At 38.7% G+C, this 14,328-nt stretch overlaps 1 protein-coding gene across 1 annotated transcript; it reads left to right on the top strand.

The window, feature by feature from the left end:
- Positions 1–213: 213 nt before the first annotated feature.
- On the top strand, positions 214–14,045 carry gbp2 (guanylate binding protein 2). The gene is made up of 11 exons (XM_022664237.2): positions 214–415; positions 575–755; positions 1,866–1,993; positions 3,246–3,355; positions 3,508–3,701; positions 4,420–4,662; positions 5,112–5,389; positions 7,395–7,607; positions 11,792–11,894; positions 12,001–12,194; positions 13,688–14,045. The coding sequence occupies exons 2-11, from the start codon at positions 575–577 to the stop codon at positions 13,907–13,909; spliced, it is 1,866 nt and encodes a 621-aa protein (XP_022519958.1). The 5' UTR covers positions 214–415; the 3' UTR covers positions 13,910–14,045.
- The last annotated feature ends 283 nt before the right edge of the window (positions 14,046–14,328 follow it).

The following is a 14,328-nucleotide window of genomic DNA, read 5'->3' as shown; positions in this document are numbered from 1 at the left end:
TATTAACTGTTCAATGATTATTATGATCTGGTAATTGTAATGAGGTTAATATGTCTAATGCTGGTTTATCTAATCGTATTTATATATATATATATTAATTACAGTTTTTGATAATTTATCATCATCCTAAAACGCTTTCACTTTCACTTTCCGTTTCCGCTGCTCGCGCGCCGGGTTGTTGTCTCTCTGGGCGGCGGAGAAGGGGGGGGGGGTGGTACCGTTTCCTTTCTAAAACGTGAGGCACTGCACTGCACTGCACTGCACTGCACGACTCTGTTTAGCTGCGCCTCCTATTTGTTTTTCTGTTTTTAACACAAAGACCAACAGGGTTGAGTAAAGCACGCGGGGACAAGCGAGAGCACCATTGGAACATCACCGCGAACCGTTATCTCTGAGCCGATCCTGAGAAGCCGAGGTAATCTCGTTATTCGGGTTTAGCTGGTTTTAGTGGTGTATCACAAACTAAATACTACTAAAATTCGGAACGAATTACATCTGAAATCTGGTCATTTTATCTATGTATATATAATAGTCCGTTATTAGGTGTTAATATATTTGTTATTTATTGTATCAGATGTTAATGGAGGGGCCCGTGTGTCTGATCAGCACTGACTCTGAGGGACAGCTGTCCGTTCAGAAAGAGGCTAAAGATATTCTGGATGGGATAACCAGTCCGGTGGTGGTGGTGTCTGTGGTTGGACTCTACAGGACAGGGAAGTCTTACCTCATGAACCGCCTGGCAGGAAAACAAAGAGGTATTTATATGGATTTGTAACATTTGCAGCAGCTCTTACTTTCACTATTAAACATATCCTGAGTTCTAGTGTTGTTTTTCTATAATTAGTTTTCACCAAACATTTAAGTGACCGCTGATCACGATCATTTAGGACTTTTTTCCACCACATTCCTTCCTGGAAGTTGATGTTTCCCCCACTGTCCTTCCACTTTGTAATAATGCACTGGACAGTTCTTAACCAGATTTTTGGTAGATTCAGCTACATTCTTCTTAGATGGATGCATGCCAATAAATTGTGGGGTGGGGTAGAGTCATCAAGGTAAGCAAGATTTCTTTAAATATCTGCGGCTCAATAATTATTATTTAAAGGCTTACTCTATGCAGTACTCCAAAACCGTCTCATAACTGTATAATTAAATCATTTCCTTGAAAAATTAGTCGTCTGATTATGTTAAAATTATGTGGGAAAAAGAATGCCCCTGAAGTCAAATCGATGTTGAAAGACCTGTGGATGCTCTGATGCAGTACAGTTGCAGATTTTTTTGGGAATGCATTAAAATCCATAATTGTTGGAATGAAGTGTGAAACCATATTACCAATAACCTATTCTTGATATTACTAAAGAACTCTTAGTGCTTTATATGGGAAATCTACCAGAATGGTTGGTTTGCAGCAGATTTTTTCCAGCTAATTCAGCTACGGAAAAAATAAGACCACTTTAAAATTATTTCTCTGATTTCAATACTCAAAATCCATATTAGGTGGAATAACCCTGATTTTAATTCAACGGTTGGTGCCATCAGTGCCAAAACCTGTTTTTATTGTTGAGAGAGAAGGAGTAGCAACATTATATAATGTTCAATGCTTTACTATCCCTACTTTTGTTTTCTGATTTGGGGTTGTATATATATCCATTCTGATCGATCTTAGTATGATATATGTAACCAATTCTTTGATTTTTGGCTGCTTTGTGTCAGTTAAAAAAATGTCAAGCGCTTTTGTGTCAGCTGTCTTGAAAAACTTTTTTAAACATGTCCCAACCTTTTTCATAAAAAAATTTTTAAATTAAATTGAAATGTCTGTAGCAATGTTCTGTTTTTCTTTGTATTTTCCCATATTATATTTTCAGGTTTTGCTCTGGGCAGCACTATTGAGTCAAAAACTAAAGGGATCTGGATGTGGTGTGTGCCACACCCTCATAAAAAAGAACACACCTTGGTGTTGCTGGATACAGAGGGACTTGGGGACATAGACAAGGTTTGGCATTTCAAGATTAATTTTTTCAAACACACTTTAATAGTAAATACAAAAAGAAATATATATATATTTATATTTAATTTTATTTAAGGAAAAACAACTATCCAAACTAATCTAGCCCTGTGTGACAAAGTGTTTGCCCCAAGTGTTGTGCCACCCTTGGTTGTGTTAGGTGTTTTAATTCAGCCACATGAAGGGTCTTCCAGCATAGCATGAACGGACTGTTTATGATCATGCCACATCACCTCAAAAACCTTCATTTTGTTTTTTTTTTAAGTCATTCAGAGGTGGACTTGTTTTTCTGCTTTGGATCATCGTCCTGTTGCAGAACCCAAGTACACGTGAGCTTGAGGTCATGAACAGATGGCCAGACATTCTTCTTCAGGATTTTCTGATAAACAGCAGAATTCCATTACATCTATCCATCTATTACAGCAAGCTGTCCAGCCCCTGAAGCACTAAGCAGCTTCAGACCATCACACTACCACCACCATGTTTTACATTCAGTATGATGTTCTTTTTCTGAAAGTATGTGCTCATATTATGCCAGACGTAATGGGATACACACTTTCCAAAAAGTTCCACTTTTGTCACGTCAGTCTAAAGAGTATTTACCCAAAGGCCTGGGGGTTATCAAGATGTTTTTTTTTTCCAAATATGAGATGGGCCAATGTGTTCTTTTGAATGTTTGGGCAAACACTTTTTTCACAAAGGGCTAGTTTGGTTTGAATATTTTGTCCCCTAATAAATGAAATCATCATTAAAAAAGTGCTGTTTATGTTTACTCAGGTTATTTTTGTCTGGTATTTATTCAGCTATAACAGTTCCTCTGGGTTTTTATTTAGAGCCTATAAAACTGGTTAACTTTGGCTCAACCATTTGGGAGAGCCCATCTGAGTCACTGTATCTTATTGAAGAATCAGCAGAGATTTTGTATGATAGGTTAAAAAACACTCACAGTGCTATGTGTCTTTCAATAACACGTCTTTTTTAGTTTTGATCCATGAATCACTCCACACATGTGGATTGTTTTTGGTGGATTTTTTTTTATTTCCAGCATATTAGATTTGAAAGGTTTTGATAATGGAATTATATAACTTTAAACTGCATTATTATTATTTTGTATTTGGCGGTTAGTGTTTTTATCCCAGAATGTATCTAGGAGTTTATTGTAAAAACTTCAAAAGAAAAAAACAATACTTTTTTAACCAACTGCTTTTTTGAACAAACTGCTTCTGCTGGACATTTTCAGGGAGATGAAAAGCATGACACCTGGATCTTCTGCCTGGCAGTTCTGCTCAGCAGCACTCTGGTCTACAACAGCTTAGGAGTGATCGACAACATGGCACTGGAGAGGTTACAGTATCCTTCATCAGAAGTCACGCAAACAATACAACACCTTTAATAATCCAGCCAGGTCTCAGGGTAAGCTTAGGCCAGTGTTTCCAGTATTCAGTTACAGTTCTGCACAGTCACTGCGACTCAGTTATTCTCCTGAACAGCGCCCTCTGCAGCTATGTAACAGAACTTACTGAGAATATTCGGGTGAAAGCCCGTAAGGGCAGTGACGAGGATGAGTCGGCAGAGTTCATGCGCATCTTCCCTTCTTTTATCTGGTCTGTGCGGGACTTTACTCTGGAGCTAAAAAAAGACAACCGTGACATCACCGCAGATGAATACTTGGAGACAGCGCTGGAGCTCAAAACAGGTAACAGATAGTCTAAACTAGGCCCTCCACAATAACCAGGATTGTAGGGATATATTGTCCCAGAAATAATTGCAATACATTTTTATCATTTAAGATCATTTTAGATCTCTGATATAATCTTATATATAATTATTTTATAGATCATTTAGCTTAATTCTTAATAATATATTTAAACATTACAATTGGACTACAAAAATATACAAATATTATAATTAAATAAAACATAAATATAATAAAGTCACTCTTTTTAAATAAGGTTGACATATGACTCAATCACCTAAATCACATAAATATAGTGACAGATGTAATCTAAACACATAGATATACAGCATGTAGTGGTTGTTGACTATTAATATATTATTATTGGGTAACGCTTTATAATCCCGCCTGTGTTTTAGAGGGTAAGTACTGTGTACTTTCAGACTAAGAATGGTAAAACGCTGTTTACTACATAATACAGCCCGCTCCCTGTTGTTTCTGAGTACTTAGTGAGTAAGTACTGTGTACTTAGAGATTAAGAACAGTAAAAATCAAGTGAGGTGTGGGTTTATTAACCATTAATATAAAACCTTGTTGCTTTTGTAAATTATAAATACATTTTCTTTAAAATCTCAGCATTCCTTATTGTGTTATTGAAGATTCACACTAGTCAATATATTGTTATTATTATTATTATTATTATTATTATTACATATATATATTTTTTTGTATTTATTAGGTAGTTCTGTCAAGATTAACAATTACAACCTGCCCCGGAGCTGTTTGCGGAACTTTTTCGCCGAGCGGCGGTGTTTTGTGTTCAGGAGGCCAGCGGCAGATGAAGACCTGAGGAGGATGGAAGAGCTGACAGAGGAGGAGCTTGAACCAGAGTTTCTGAAGCAGACCCAAGAGTTCTGTAACTATGTGTTCAGCAACACCAAACCCAAAACCCTCACCGGAGGACGCACCCTCTCCGGCACTGGTCAGTAATTAGATAAAACAGAGAGAATACATTTAATTATCATGCTGCTTCTCCTTCAGCAGCCAGAGTCAGAGAGAGTGCAGTAAGTCATGTTGTTTTACTCTGGGTGGAACAGCTTCCTCCGAGCGCACTGTGAAGCTGCACTGATCGTCAGCAGTTAGAAAAGAGGTGCAGTCTGACTTCACATGTATCGGATTAGGCGTGTGCTCATCCTTAACCTGTTGGGGGCATTGCAGTGATGGGGAATTCAAATGAATGGGCACTGTGTAATTGGCCTTTCAAATTGGATAGGAAATGGTTTTAAATTAGTAATAAATTATTATTATTTTTTATTTAGCAGGAAAGGATTTGTGGTTGTGTTTTGCACATTCAAAATATGTCTATAAATAATATTTAATATTTTAAATATTAATATCACCCTTATGTCTGATTTTTTTTTTTGCTGTAAGTTCTGGGCAGTCTTGCGGAGGTGTATGTGGAAGCCATCCGAAGCGGGCGTGTTCCCTGCCTGGAGAATGCAGTGGAGGCTCTGGCCCAGATCCAGAATGGACGTGCAGTGGAACAGGCTATGCAGGCTTATTTAACTGAAGTACTTGATTCTGCATGCTTTCCACTGGACCCAGTTCAGCTTTCCGACATCCACACACAAGCTGAGAGGAAGGCGGTGGAAGTCTTCATCAGCATTTCCTTCAATGATGCACAGCAAACAGCACAGCTGGATCTCATGGTACCTCACAAACACAGAAACAGAAAATTACAGCTGCATAAAAAATCATTTTATCCCGCAGGTTTTAATTTAATCCATAAAAAAATTAAATACTCAATGTATTTTGTCTTAATTGCCAAAGAAAAACAATTACAGATATTACTATAATACCGTTTTTTTACTGACAACTGAACATTTTTAGATCCCAGCAGACAAACCAGTGAAGCATAATATATCCTCCTGGGCAGTGCTATGCTAATCCAAAATTTTCTTCAGCAGTGCTACTTAAGTAAGATGTGAATGAAATGTACACAATGAAAAGTGGTCAGTCTTTTGGTAAACAAATGCTAAGTGTCCTGGCCCTGTTATGTGTCTGTCCTGTTCTATCTCTGTGTTTTTACTGCCCTCCTATTTGTTTATCTCCTCCATGTGCTCTGCTGTGTGTTTATCTGTGTCTCCGCCCCTGTCCAGTACCTTCACCTGTGTTTCTTCTATAGCTCTGCCCCCTTGTTTCCACTCCCCAGGTGTTCCCTGTTTCCTTTCCAGCCTTGTGTGTGTATTTTTTTCCACTCCTGCTCCTGTGCCAGAGGTGCCCGCTATGTCCAGTCCCAGTCTTGTCCTATGTCCAGTCTCATGTCCAGTCCTCGATCTCATACTCTATACAGTCCCCTGTCCAGTGTGTTCCATTTTTCCTATCCAGCCTTGTGTGTGTATTTATAGCCCTGCATTTCCTTTGTCGGTTCTTGTGCGTGTTCTACGTCAGTCAGGTTGCTGACTATATAATTATAATTATTCGGTTGAAGGAGACCTCCTTTAAAAAATGGATTTTGGTGTAGTAAAACATGATAAAAAGTACTTAGCTTTGATGAATAGCACACCTCTCTTCTCGCACAGTGTTCCCACTAGGGGTGGGCGATATGGCCCTAAAATAATATCACGATACTTCATAGTATTATCGCGATAACGATACTCTTGGTGATATGACAAAAACATAAAAAATACACTACTGCAACAAAACAAAACTTACATTTTATTATTGTATAAGGTATGATATTGCACACCTCTAACTGAGATATATAAAAAAATCCGGAATATTAGCATATTTGTAACAGAAGTCAATGATTCTCAATGTAATGATACTACTACTAACAAAACTAACAAAAATATCTCCATATATCCAGGATTAAAGTAAAATAAGTGATACTGGACAGATATAATCTGTCTCTAGTAGATATTTAATAGGAAGCAAGAAATGTGTGATTTTTTCTTTTGCTTAAAACAGCAAAAAAGTAGTACCCTAATGTGATAATTAGGGGTGAGTGTTATGGGACGATATTTCAGGGTATAATATCGTTCACGATATTCAAAAATGTTTGCGATATTATCGTGTACGATACGATATGGCACACCCCTAGTTCCCACATCCAGAAATGTTAACAGTTTGTCCAAACACCCCTCAGACTGGGTGACACAGGGCATAATTTGCCACGATAAATAGCTTTTTCCACTGTTATCCAGGTTCAAAGTAGCTCCACACCTTGCTAGAATTTTGAGATCTTAAAAAGTGCACAAGAAGCTTATTAAAAACCACTGTTTACATCCCATAATGCAAGCTTCAGCGCCCTGCCCTGCTTATTATTAAAAACCACTGTTTACATCCCATAATGCAAGCTTCAGCACTGAGCGCTGCCATTATTCCTGGTGCCGGCTGCTATGCTATGCAGAGTATATGTAGAGTCTGCATAGCGTATCAGCCGGTGCCAGGAGTAATGGCGGCACTCGGCGCTGAAGTTTGCATTATGGGATGTAAACAGAGGTTTTTAATAATAAGCAGCACCCCAGGGGCCAGGGGATTAAAAACTGCAGTACGGCTTAAAATAACTTAAAATTCATTATTTGATCTTTTAACTTATTTTGTTTGACAAAACATTTGTGGTGTCCATAGTAAACATATAAACGACATATAAAACAGCTCATGAAATCATTTCATTAAAATGTTCTCTCTTTTCTCTCTCTGTTCACTCAGAGGAAAATCCAGAGTGAGTATGAGTGTTTTTGTGGCCAGAACAAAAACCAGTGTGAGATTCAGTGTGGTGAGGAGCTGAGAGAGGTGTTTGCTCCTCTGGAGGAAGGTCTAAGAGACGGCACCTTCATGCTGCCTGGAGGGTATCGGAAATATCGGGACACAGTCCTGCGCCTCACTGCGGAGTACAGAAAACGCACACACACACTGTTCATGGTGCGTCTGTTAATATTTTATTCATTTTATCTGAATCTGACTGTTGTCCTTTATGTTGTATGAAAATTTCATAATGAATTCCTTTGAATGTTAATTTTTTTTTTTCTAATTATTTTTAATTATTTTCCATCTCACTCTGGTGAACACCCACTGTGTGACCAACCATGGAAGTACCTATAAGAGCTTAGATTCTCTGCCCGAACCCGACCTGACCCGGGGCTCCAGAAAATAGTCTGAGATGTAGGCATCTGTTTTTTAATTATATATATTTTTTTAAATAAGGCTCTGGTGTAATAATCACAATGTTGCTAAGTAACCAATTATTGTTGTTAACGAACACGAAGCAAATAACGAAAACTGAAAGTGAAAAAACTAATTTATTTATAAGCGCTGTTTTCACTCCCGCAGTTGTACAGCGGGGGGTGTTGTGCCAATTCTGTCCGCGAAGCGGGAGTCGGATTCAGCAGGGAGTCAGATTAGACACAACAGCAGCAGCGCGGCGGCACCTCGCGGCCCGCGGTGTTAGTTTTAAGCGCTTGCGCTAGCCGCAAAATACGACAGAAAACACTGAGGGAGCTGCAGAATTATGTATGGGATTAGAATTTGAGTACGAGGAGATAAAAGAGAAAAAATCTCTCTCTCTCTCTCTCTCTCTCTCTCTCTGTGTCTCTCTTTCTCTCTCGCACGTGAACTCCTCCGCGTTTGACTTGCAGCACTGTGTTTAGCTGTTCTTAAAAATCATTTTAGTTAAATAATAGTTCTATGCTTCAATGTTACAGTGTTAATAAGCATAGTTCTGATCATATTTCGCTCATTCTAACAGCCCGAAAACAGGCAGTTTATGGGTCGGGTCGGGTTGGGTCGGGCTCGGGCAGAATGTGCACAGGTTTGGGCTGGGTTGGGTCGGATTTTTTGAGCCCGATCTAACCTCTAGTACCTATGGCATCATGTCTGGAGTACCTCTCTGGAGTACGCTTCTTTTATAAAGAGCTTTAGTGCAGCTTCTCTCTCTCTTTTCCACAAAGATCTTTTCTTTCTTTTGCACTTGTTTGTTTATCACGTTCTCTGTGGGTACTCACATTGAGGATACTTTTTGGACTTTTTGTAGAGTGATTCTGGTAGGGGACCTGTGTGCAGCAGCGAGTTGGTCATCACTACTCAAATTTATCAGATTTTATCTGCTGAATAATATGGAGCCTTTTCTGGCACCTATAATTATACTTTTCAGTTTATCAGGTCTTTGCCCAGTTTAATCTCACATTTTTTAGAACAGTATATTCTTTTACTAGGATGGATTAAGGACTAGCTGCCAAACACTGTGCTTTAGATACTTCCCTGGTTGGTCACACCAAGGGTGTTTCAGGTTGAGAGGTAACTCATTCCTAACTCAGAGAATCTTCTTTTTTTCCTGAAAGCAAATATAAAACTTATTGTTAATTCTAAAGGTATTCTGGCAGTGACAACATACCTATACCTACTTTTGTACACCACCTCAGTGGATGTGAAAAATATTTCTTGTTATGTTAGATGCACAATTAATACACAAGTCTGTTAAAGCAAAAAGACTGTAAAAATGTCTGTAATTATCACTTCATTTCAGATTCCCCTGGGTTGGTGCACCGTAAGAAGTGTTTCTGGCTCAAAATAAATTATACTCAAGTGTTTATATAAAATGCAAGCATTAAAATTACTTTAATGTTGGTTATAAATATATTTATGTTTATTGAACGCATTGTTTACATTATAAACTGAACTAAACAAGCTCGTCAAAATCTTCAGAGCAACACTGATGAACTGAATTGACTTAACTTATATTCATTCAGCTCAAATTAATGAAGCTTTCGTTCAGATCTAAACATGGAGAAAAACATGCACCACTATACAGTCATGTGATTAGGAAGTAAGTGATTAGGAAGTAAGCCCGCAGCACAGGATGTTGTGGTGGCCTGGCTACCATCTACCGCAGTGATCTGAACCTGTCCTCTCTGCTTCTACCTGAGTTTTCATCTTGTGAATGCCTGGCAAATGTTTATCTCCTGTGACAGTTCTCCTTAGTCTGGTGACCCCATAGTCTGGAAGCACAGACACAGGGAGTGAACGAACTCAGAAACATACATTTATTTGAAAATGCCCTCCACCAACACCCAAAACAAACTTAAATAAACATGTATGACAGTCAAGTGGGGCTTTAGCCGCTTCACTTTAAAGTTATTGGGTCTGTGTGGCTTCAGCCTTCCTCTCACTATCGGCGTAGCTCTTAAGTAAAGGCTGAAGCAGTTGGGACAGACCAGGGCTGCGCGTCAAGGTCTGGGGTGGACCCACGGTTCCCCCACCTCCACACGTCACAGTATCTAGTTAGCATTAGCTGACTGGGTTGGTTGGTAGATTACTTTGGCTTACAGTTGAGTCTCTGATTGTTTGCAAGCTAAATGCGAGCGTGGAGACTGTGTGTGGGTAAGGACTCGGGATTGTTAGAAATTCAGCCTTCAGGAATCAGGAGTCAGATTCAGGAGTCAGGAGACAGCTTGAGAGTTGTCTTGAGTTCATTCTCGTGCAGACAGAAAATCTACACACGGGCACAGCTTAGTTGGCCGTTGCTCCCTCTCTGTCTGTCTGAACAGTCCATCTGACTTGTCTGACTGTTACTGTCTGACTGTCTTACTTACTGACTAACTAAGACATTTCAGTAGGACTGTACATACAGTAGAAACTGCTTCAAACACAGCAGGGGGAAAAAGGGTAGGGGTTTATGGAGGAGAATGTGGAGGGTGTCATCATTGGGGGTGTCTCTATTAACTTATGTTAAACAAAGGAGAGGTATGTGAGAGATATGGGTAAGGGACAAAAGGTTAGGAGTGTATAGGGGAATAAGGGAGGTTAAGGAGTGAGTGAGTTTAGAACCTTAGGAAAGCACAATTTGTTATTGACAAAAATTTGTTATTGACAAAAATGTTGAAAACTTAATAAAAGTACAATTTGTTGTTGACAGAATCTCTCAGGATTATATAACTGATCTAGCTATCTCGTCTGGATAAAAACTGGGGATGTTATGGCTAACCTAACTAACCTAGCTATCTGGTGAGGAGAGGTAATTTTGTTAGTAGGCTAAACTTTAGTTTGGAGACTCTGTGTGTGGATAAGGAGTGGGGATTATAAATAGCTTAAAATAGATGATAATGTATTTATTGGAGTGGCAGGTAAGTGGGCTTTTATTTTAAGAAATTCAGCCAAAAAATAAAGTTTTGTAACAGTTTGCATGGATCTTGCTGGTAAACCACATGGATTTATAGATCTGTACTTTGACTTTTACATTTACTTGTGTTTGTTTATTTGTATGCTAAGTAATCTGAGTACACTAAACTTTTAACTATTTTGAGTTAAGGGTTTAAGGTTTTTTGTTATGTTTTAGTTGTACTGTGATAATTAATTTGTATTGTAAAGTAAATTGTAAGTGGCTTAGACAAGTTACATTTACTTAAAATTACAGAAAGTGAATTAAAATTAGAAACATCCGTGCAAACTGTAGCCTTTATTTTTTTTGGCTGTATCACCGCCTCATATATTACAGTGTGTACAGAGGGATGATTATCACAATTTGTAACACTTTCATTACTTTCCAAGCACTTTTGGATTTTATTGAGAGTTGTTTTGATGAGCCCATGATGACACTCTTCAGAGGAGATTCAAATAGGAGAACAACTTGCAACTGGCCACCTTAAATACCTTTTCTCATGATTGGATACACCTGGCTATGAAGTTCAAATCTCAATAAGGTTAACAAACCAATTTTGTTCTTCAGTAAGTCAGTAAAAAGTAGTTAGGAGTATTCAAATCAATAAAATGATAAGGGTGCCCATACTTTTGCACCGGTCAAATGTTGGTTTAATGCATATTGCACATTTTCTGTTAGTACAATAAACCTCATTTGAATCCTGAAATATTACTGTGTCCATCAGTTATTAGATATATCATTAGATATAACACCCAAATATTTAGAACTAAAAATGATTAAGATTAATAGGGGTGCCCAAACTTTTTCATATGACTGTAAATACTGTGTACTTGTGGGGCCTCACTGGTGACCACACAGCTGGAATACGCTGGACATTGGTGTGTTACTGTGATTAATGTGTGTATTATATATTGGCATGTTAAATGTGTATGTATCTTATATGTGTTTACAGTGTGAGGAAGTGTTAAATGAGTATTTGACGGAAAAAGATGAGCGTGGGAAGAATATCCTGGCAGCTGATCAGTATCTCTCTCAGGCAGATCAGAAGATGGAAGGTAGCTGTTATTTGTGTGTGTGTGTGTGTGTGTGTTTGTGTGTGTGATAAACATCAGTAAGTTTGTGTGTGTAATAATGTTGTAATGGTGTTTCTTTTTCTTTCAGAGGAATGTCTGAAGAGAGAAGCTGTAGAACAGAAGCAGAGGGCTCTAGAAGAGCAGAACCGGCAGCAGGAGCAGGTGTTCCGTGACCAGCAGAGAACCTACGAGCAGCATGTGACCCAGCTGCTGGAACGTCTGGAGAGAGAGCGAGAGCGGGCGAGAGAGGATACTCAGCGGGTGGTGCATGCCAAACTAAATGTAAGAAAGAGATCAAGTTCAGAGATGCTGACTGAAAAACACTTATCCACTGAACCAGTCCCAGTCTGCTTTCACACCTACCTTTGTGTGGTACTGACCAACGCACTTTTCAGTAGCAGGTCCAAAAAGAGCTGAAAACATGGTCTGTACTAAGGGCCAAAATTTGGTCAGGCCACAAGAGCTTCAGCTTAAGTTAACCATGGTCTGGTTGATCTGCAGTGTGAAACGTTGTTTTGGACGGTTCAGACTTTATTTAAACCAAATACAGGAAGTTTCTTCAGGCTATTGTCACCCATTAAACAATAGAAGAAGAAAAGGTAACGATTTATAATACAGTCCACGTTTTAGAGGGTAAGTTCTCTTTACTTATAGTGTAACCAGTACATTCAAAAAACTAACCAGGTCCAACAGGTACTTAACTTTAAGTATAAATAAATAACAACCAGGAACAAGAGTTTTACAACTAGGTAACTGTCTGAAACTTACCTTGTACTTTCCCAACACTTATGGCGTAACTATTCTCTATGAATCAGTAAAAACAAAATACTTATGGGGTCCTACTCACACTTTAAATGTAGGTACAAATAAAGCACAGGAGAACCTGCAATTTCCCTAAACTTGTGGTACAATTGTCATATATTATAATAATATATAATCATTTTGCCCTTTGTTCATGGCAGTTATGAAGGCTTCATTTCAGTCACACCTCAGGAAATTATTATTATTATAATAATTGTATGAGTTTGAAAAAAAAAAGATGAGAATTTGATTTATGTTTTATTTAAAACTGTCAAGAGTGGAGCAGCTAAGAACAGTCAGGGTGGAGTAGGAAGAAAACGTATTTAGTCAAACGTATAATGTCAAAACTAAAATACAATAATATTTATACATCTTCAATAACACAAACAGAAATGCTGAGATTTTAAAGAAAATGTATCTATTAATACACAGAAACCATATGGTTTTATATTAATGGTTAATAAACCCACACCTCTTTTTTTTACTGTTCTTACTCTATAAGTACAGTAAAAGGGCAGGTGGGCTCTTTTCATCCTGCGCAGGATGAAAAGAGCCCACCTGCCCCCGCCCATCCTCATTACATTCTACAGAAGCACCATAGAGATCAGTGACCCCTCACATCCTCACTATGGTCTGTTTTCCTTGCTGGCTTCTGGAAAAAAAGATACAGGAGTATGCGGTGCAGGACCACCAGGTTCTGTAACAGTTTTGTCCCCCAAGGTATTAGACAGTTAAACTCCTAAAACCTTGGTCAATTTAAGGAAACTTAAAACTACGGTGCTGCTGTTTCCCTTATCTGCTGTAACTGTAGATTATTCCACATATATAAACAGAGAAAAAAGGAATAATGAATAAACACTTTCAGCTAATTTGAGCGTACATGTAGATGTGCAAATGCACACATGCACCTATTGTGTTATTGATTGTAATTGTGTGTGTGTGTGTGTGTGTGTTTGTGTTTGCGTGTGCTGCAGGAGCAGAAGGCTCTGTTGGAGGTAGGATTTAAGAAGGAGTCAGATCTGCTGCAGAAGGAGATTGACAATCTGAAGAAGGAGATGAACAACGAGGACAAGTCAAAGCGCTCCACCCTCAGTCAGGTGGTAGACACCGTAGGGCAAGCTGCCACTCTCTTCCTGCCCGGAATTGCCTGCAAAGCTGCGGGCTTCTTGACCTCCTTATTTTCCCGATGGCTGTGATGAATTAGCAGTTTACAGCGGTAAGCTGCAGGGGGCGCCATCTTATAGTGTACTGCAACAATAAACTAAACCGCGGTTGAAATTTTACCCAGAATAAGTGTCATGCGTTTATTAATAAACAGTCATTACAGGCTTCCTTCAGTGTATGTTCATCATCCTTTATCTATAAACGTTGTTCAACAGATAAAACTGCTGCAAAATGTCTGACTCTGGCAATGTGTAAATGGAAGTGGAAAAAAAAGAGCCCCGCCTTTGACATGTGACATGTGACGTGCAACAAGCATTGATCTTGGTGCTGACCATGGTGCCATCGCACATGATATTTTTGGTCATCTTCACCAAGACCAAAGCTGAACTTTTTAGTTCAATTTTGACATTTTTAGTCACTGCATAACAGTCTGGCCTGAAACCTCACAAAG

The sequence above is a fragment of the Astyanax mexicanus genome, chromosome 11 (genome assembly GCF_023375975.1).
Source record: "Astyanax mexicanus isolate ESR-SI-001 chromosome 11, AstMex3_surface, whole genome shotgun sequence".
Taxonomy (NCBI): domain Eukaryota; kingdom Metazoa; phylum Chordata; class Actinopteri; order Characiformes; family Acestrorhamphidae; genus Astyanax; species Astyanax mexicanus.
This window is presented reverse-complemented; position numbering and strand designations above follow the sequence as displayed.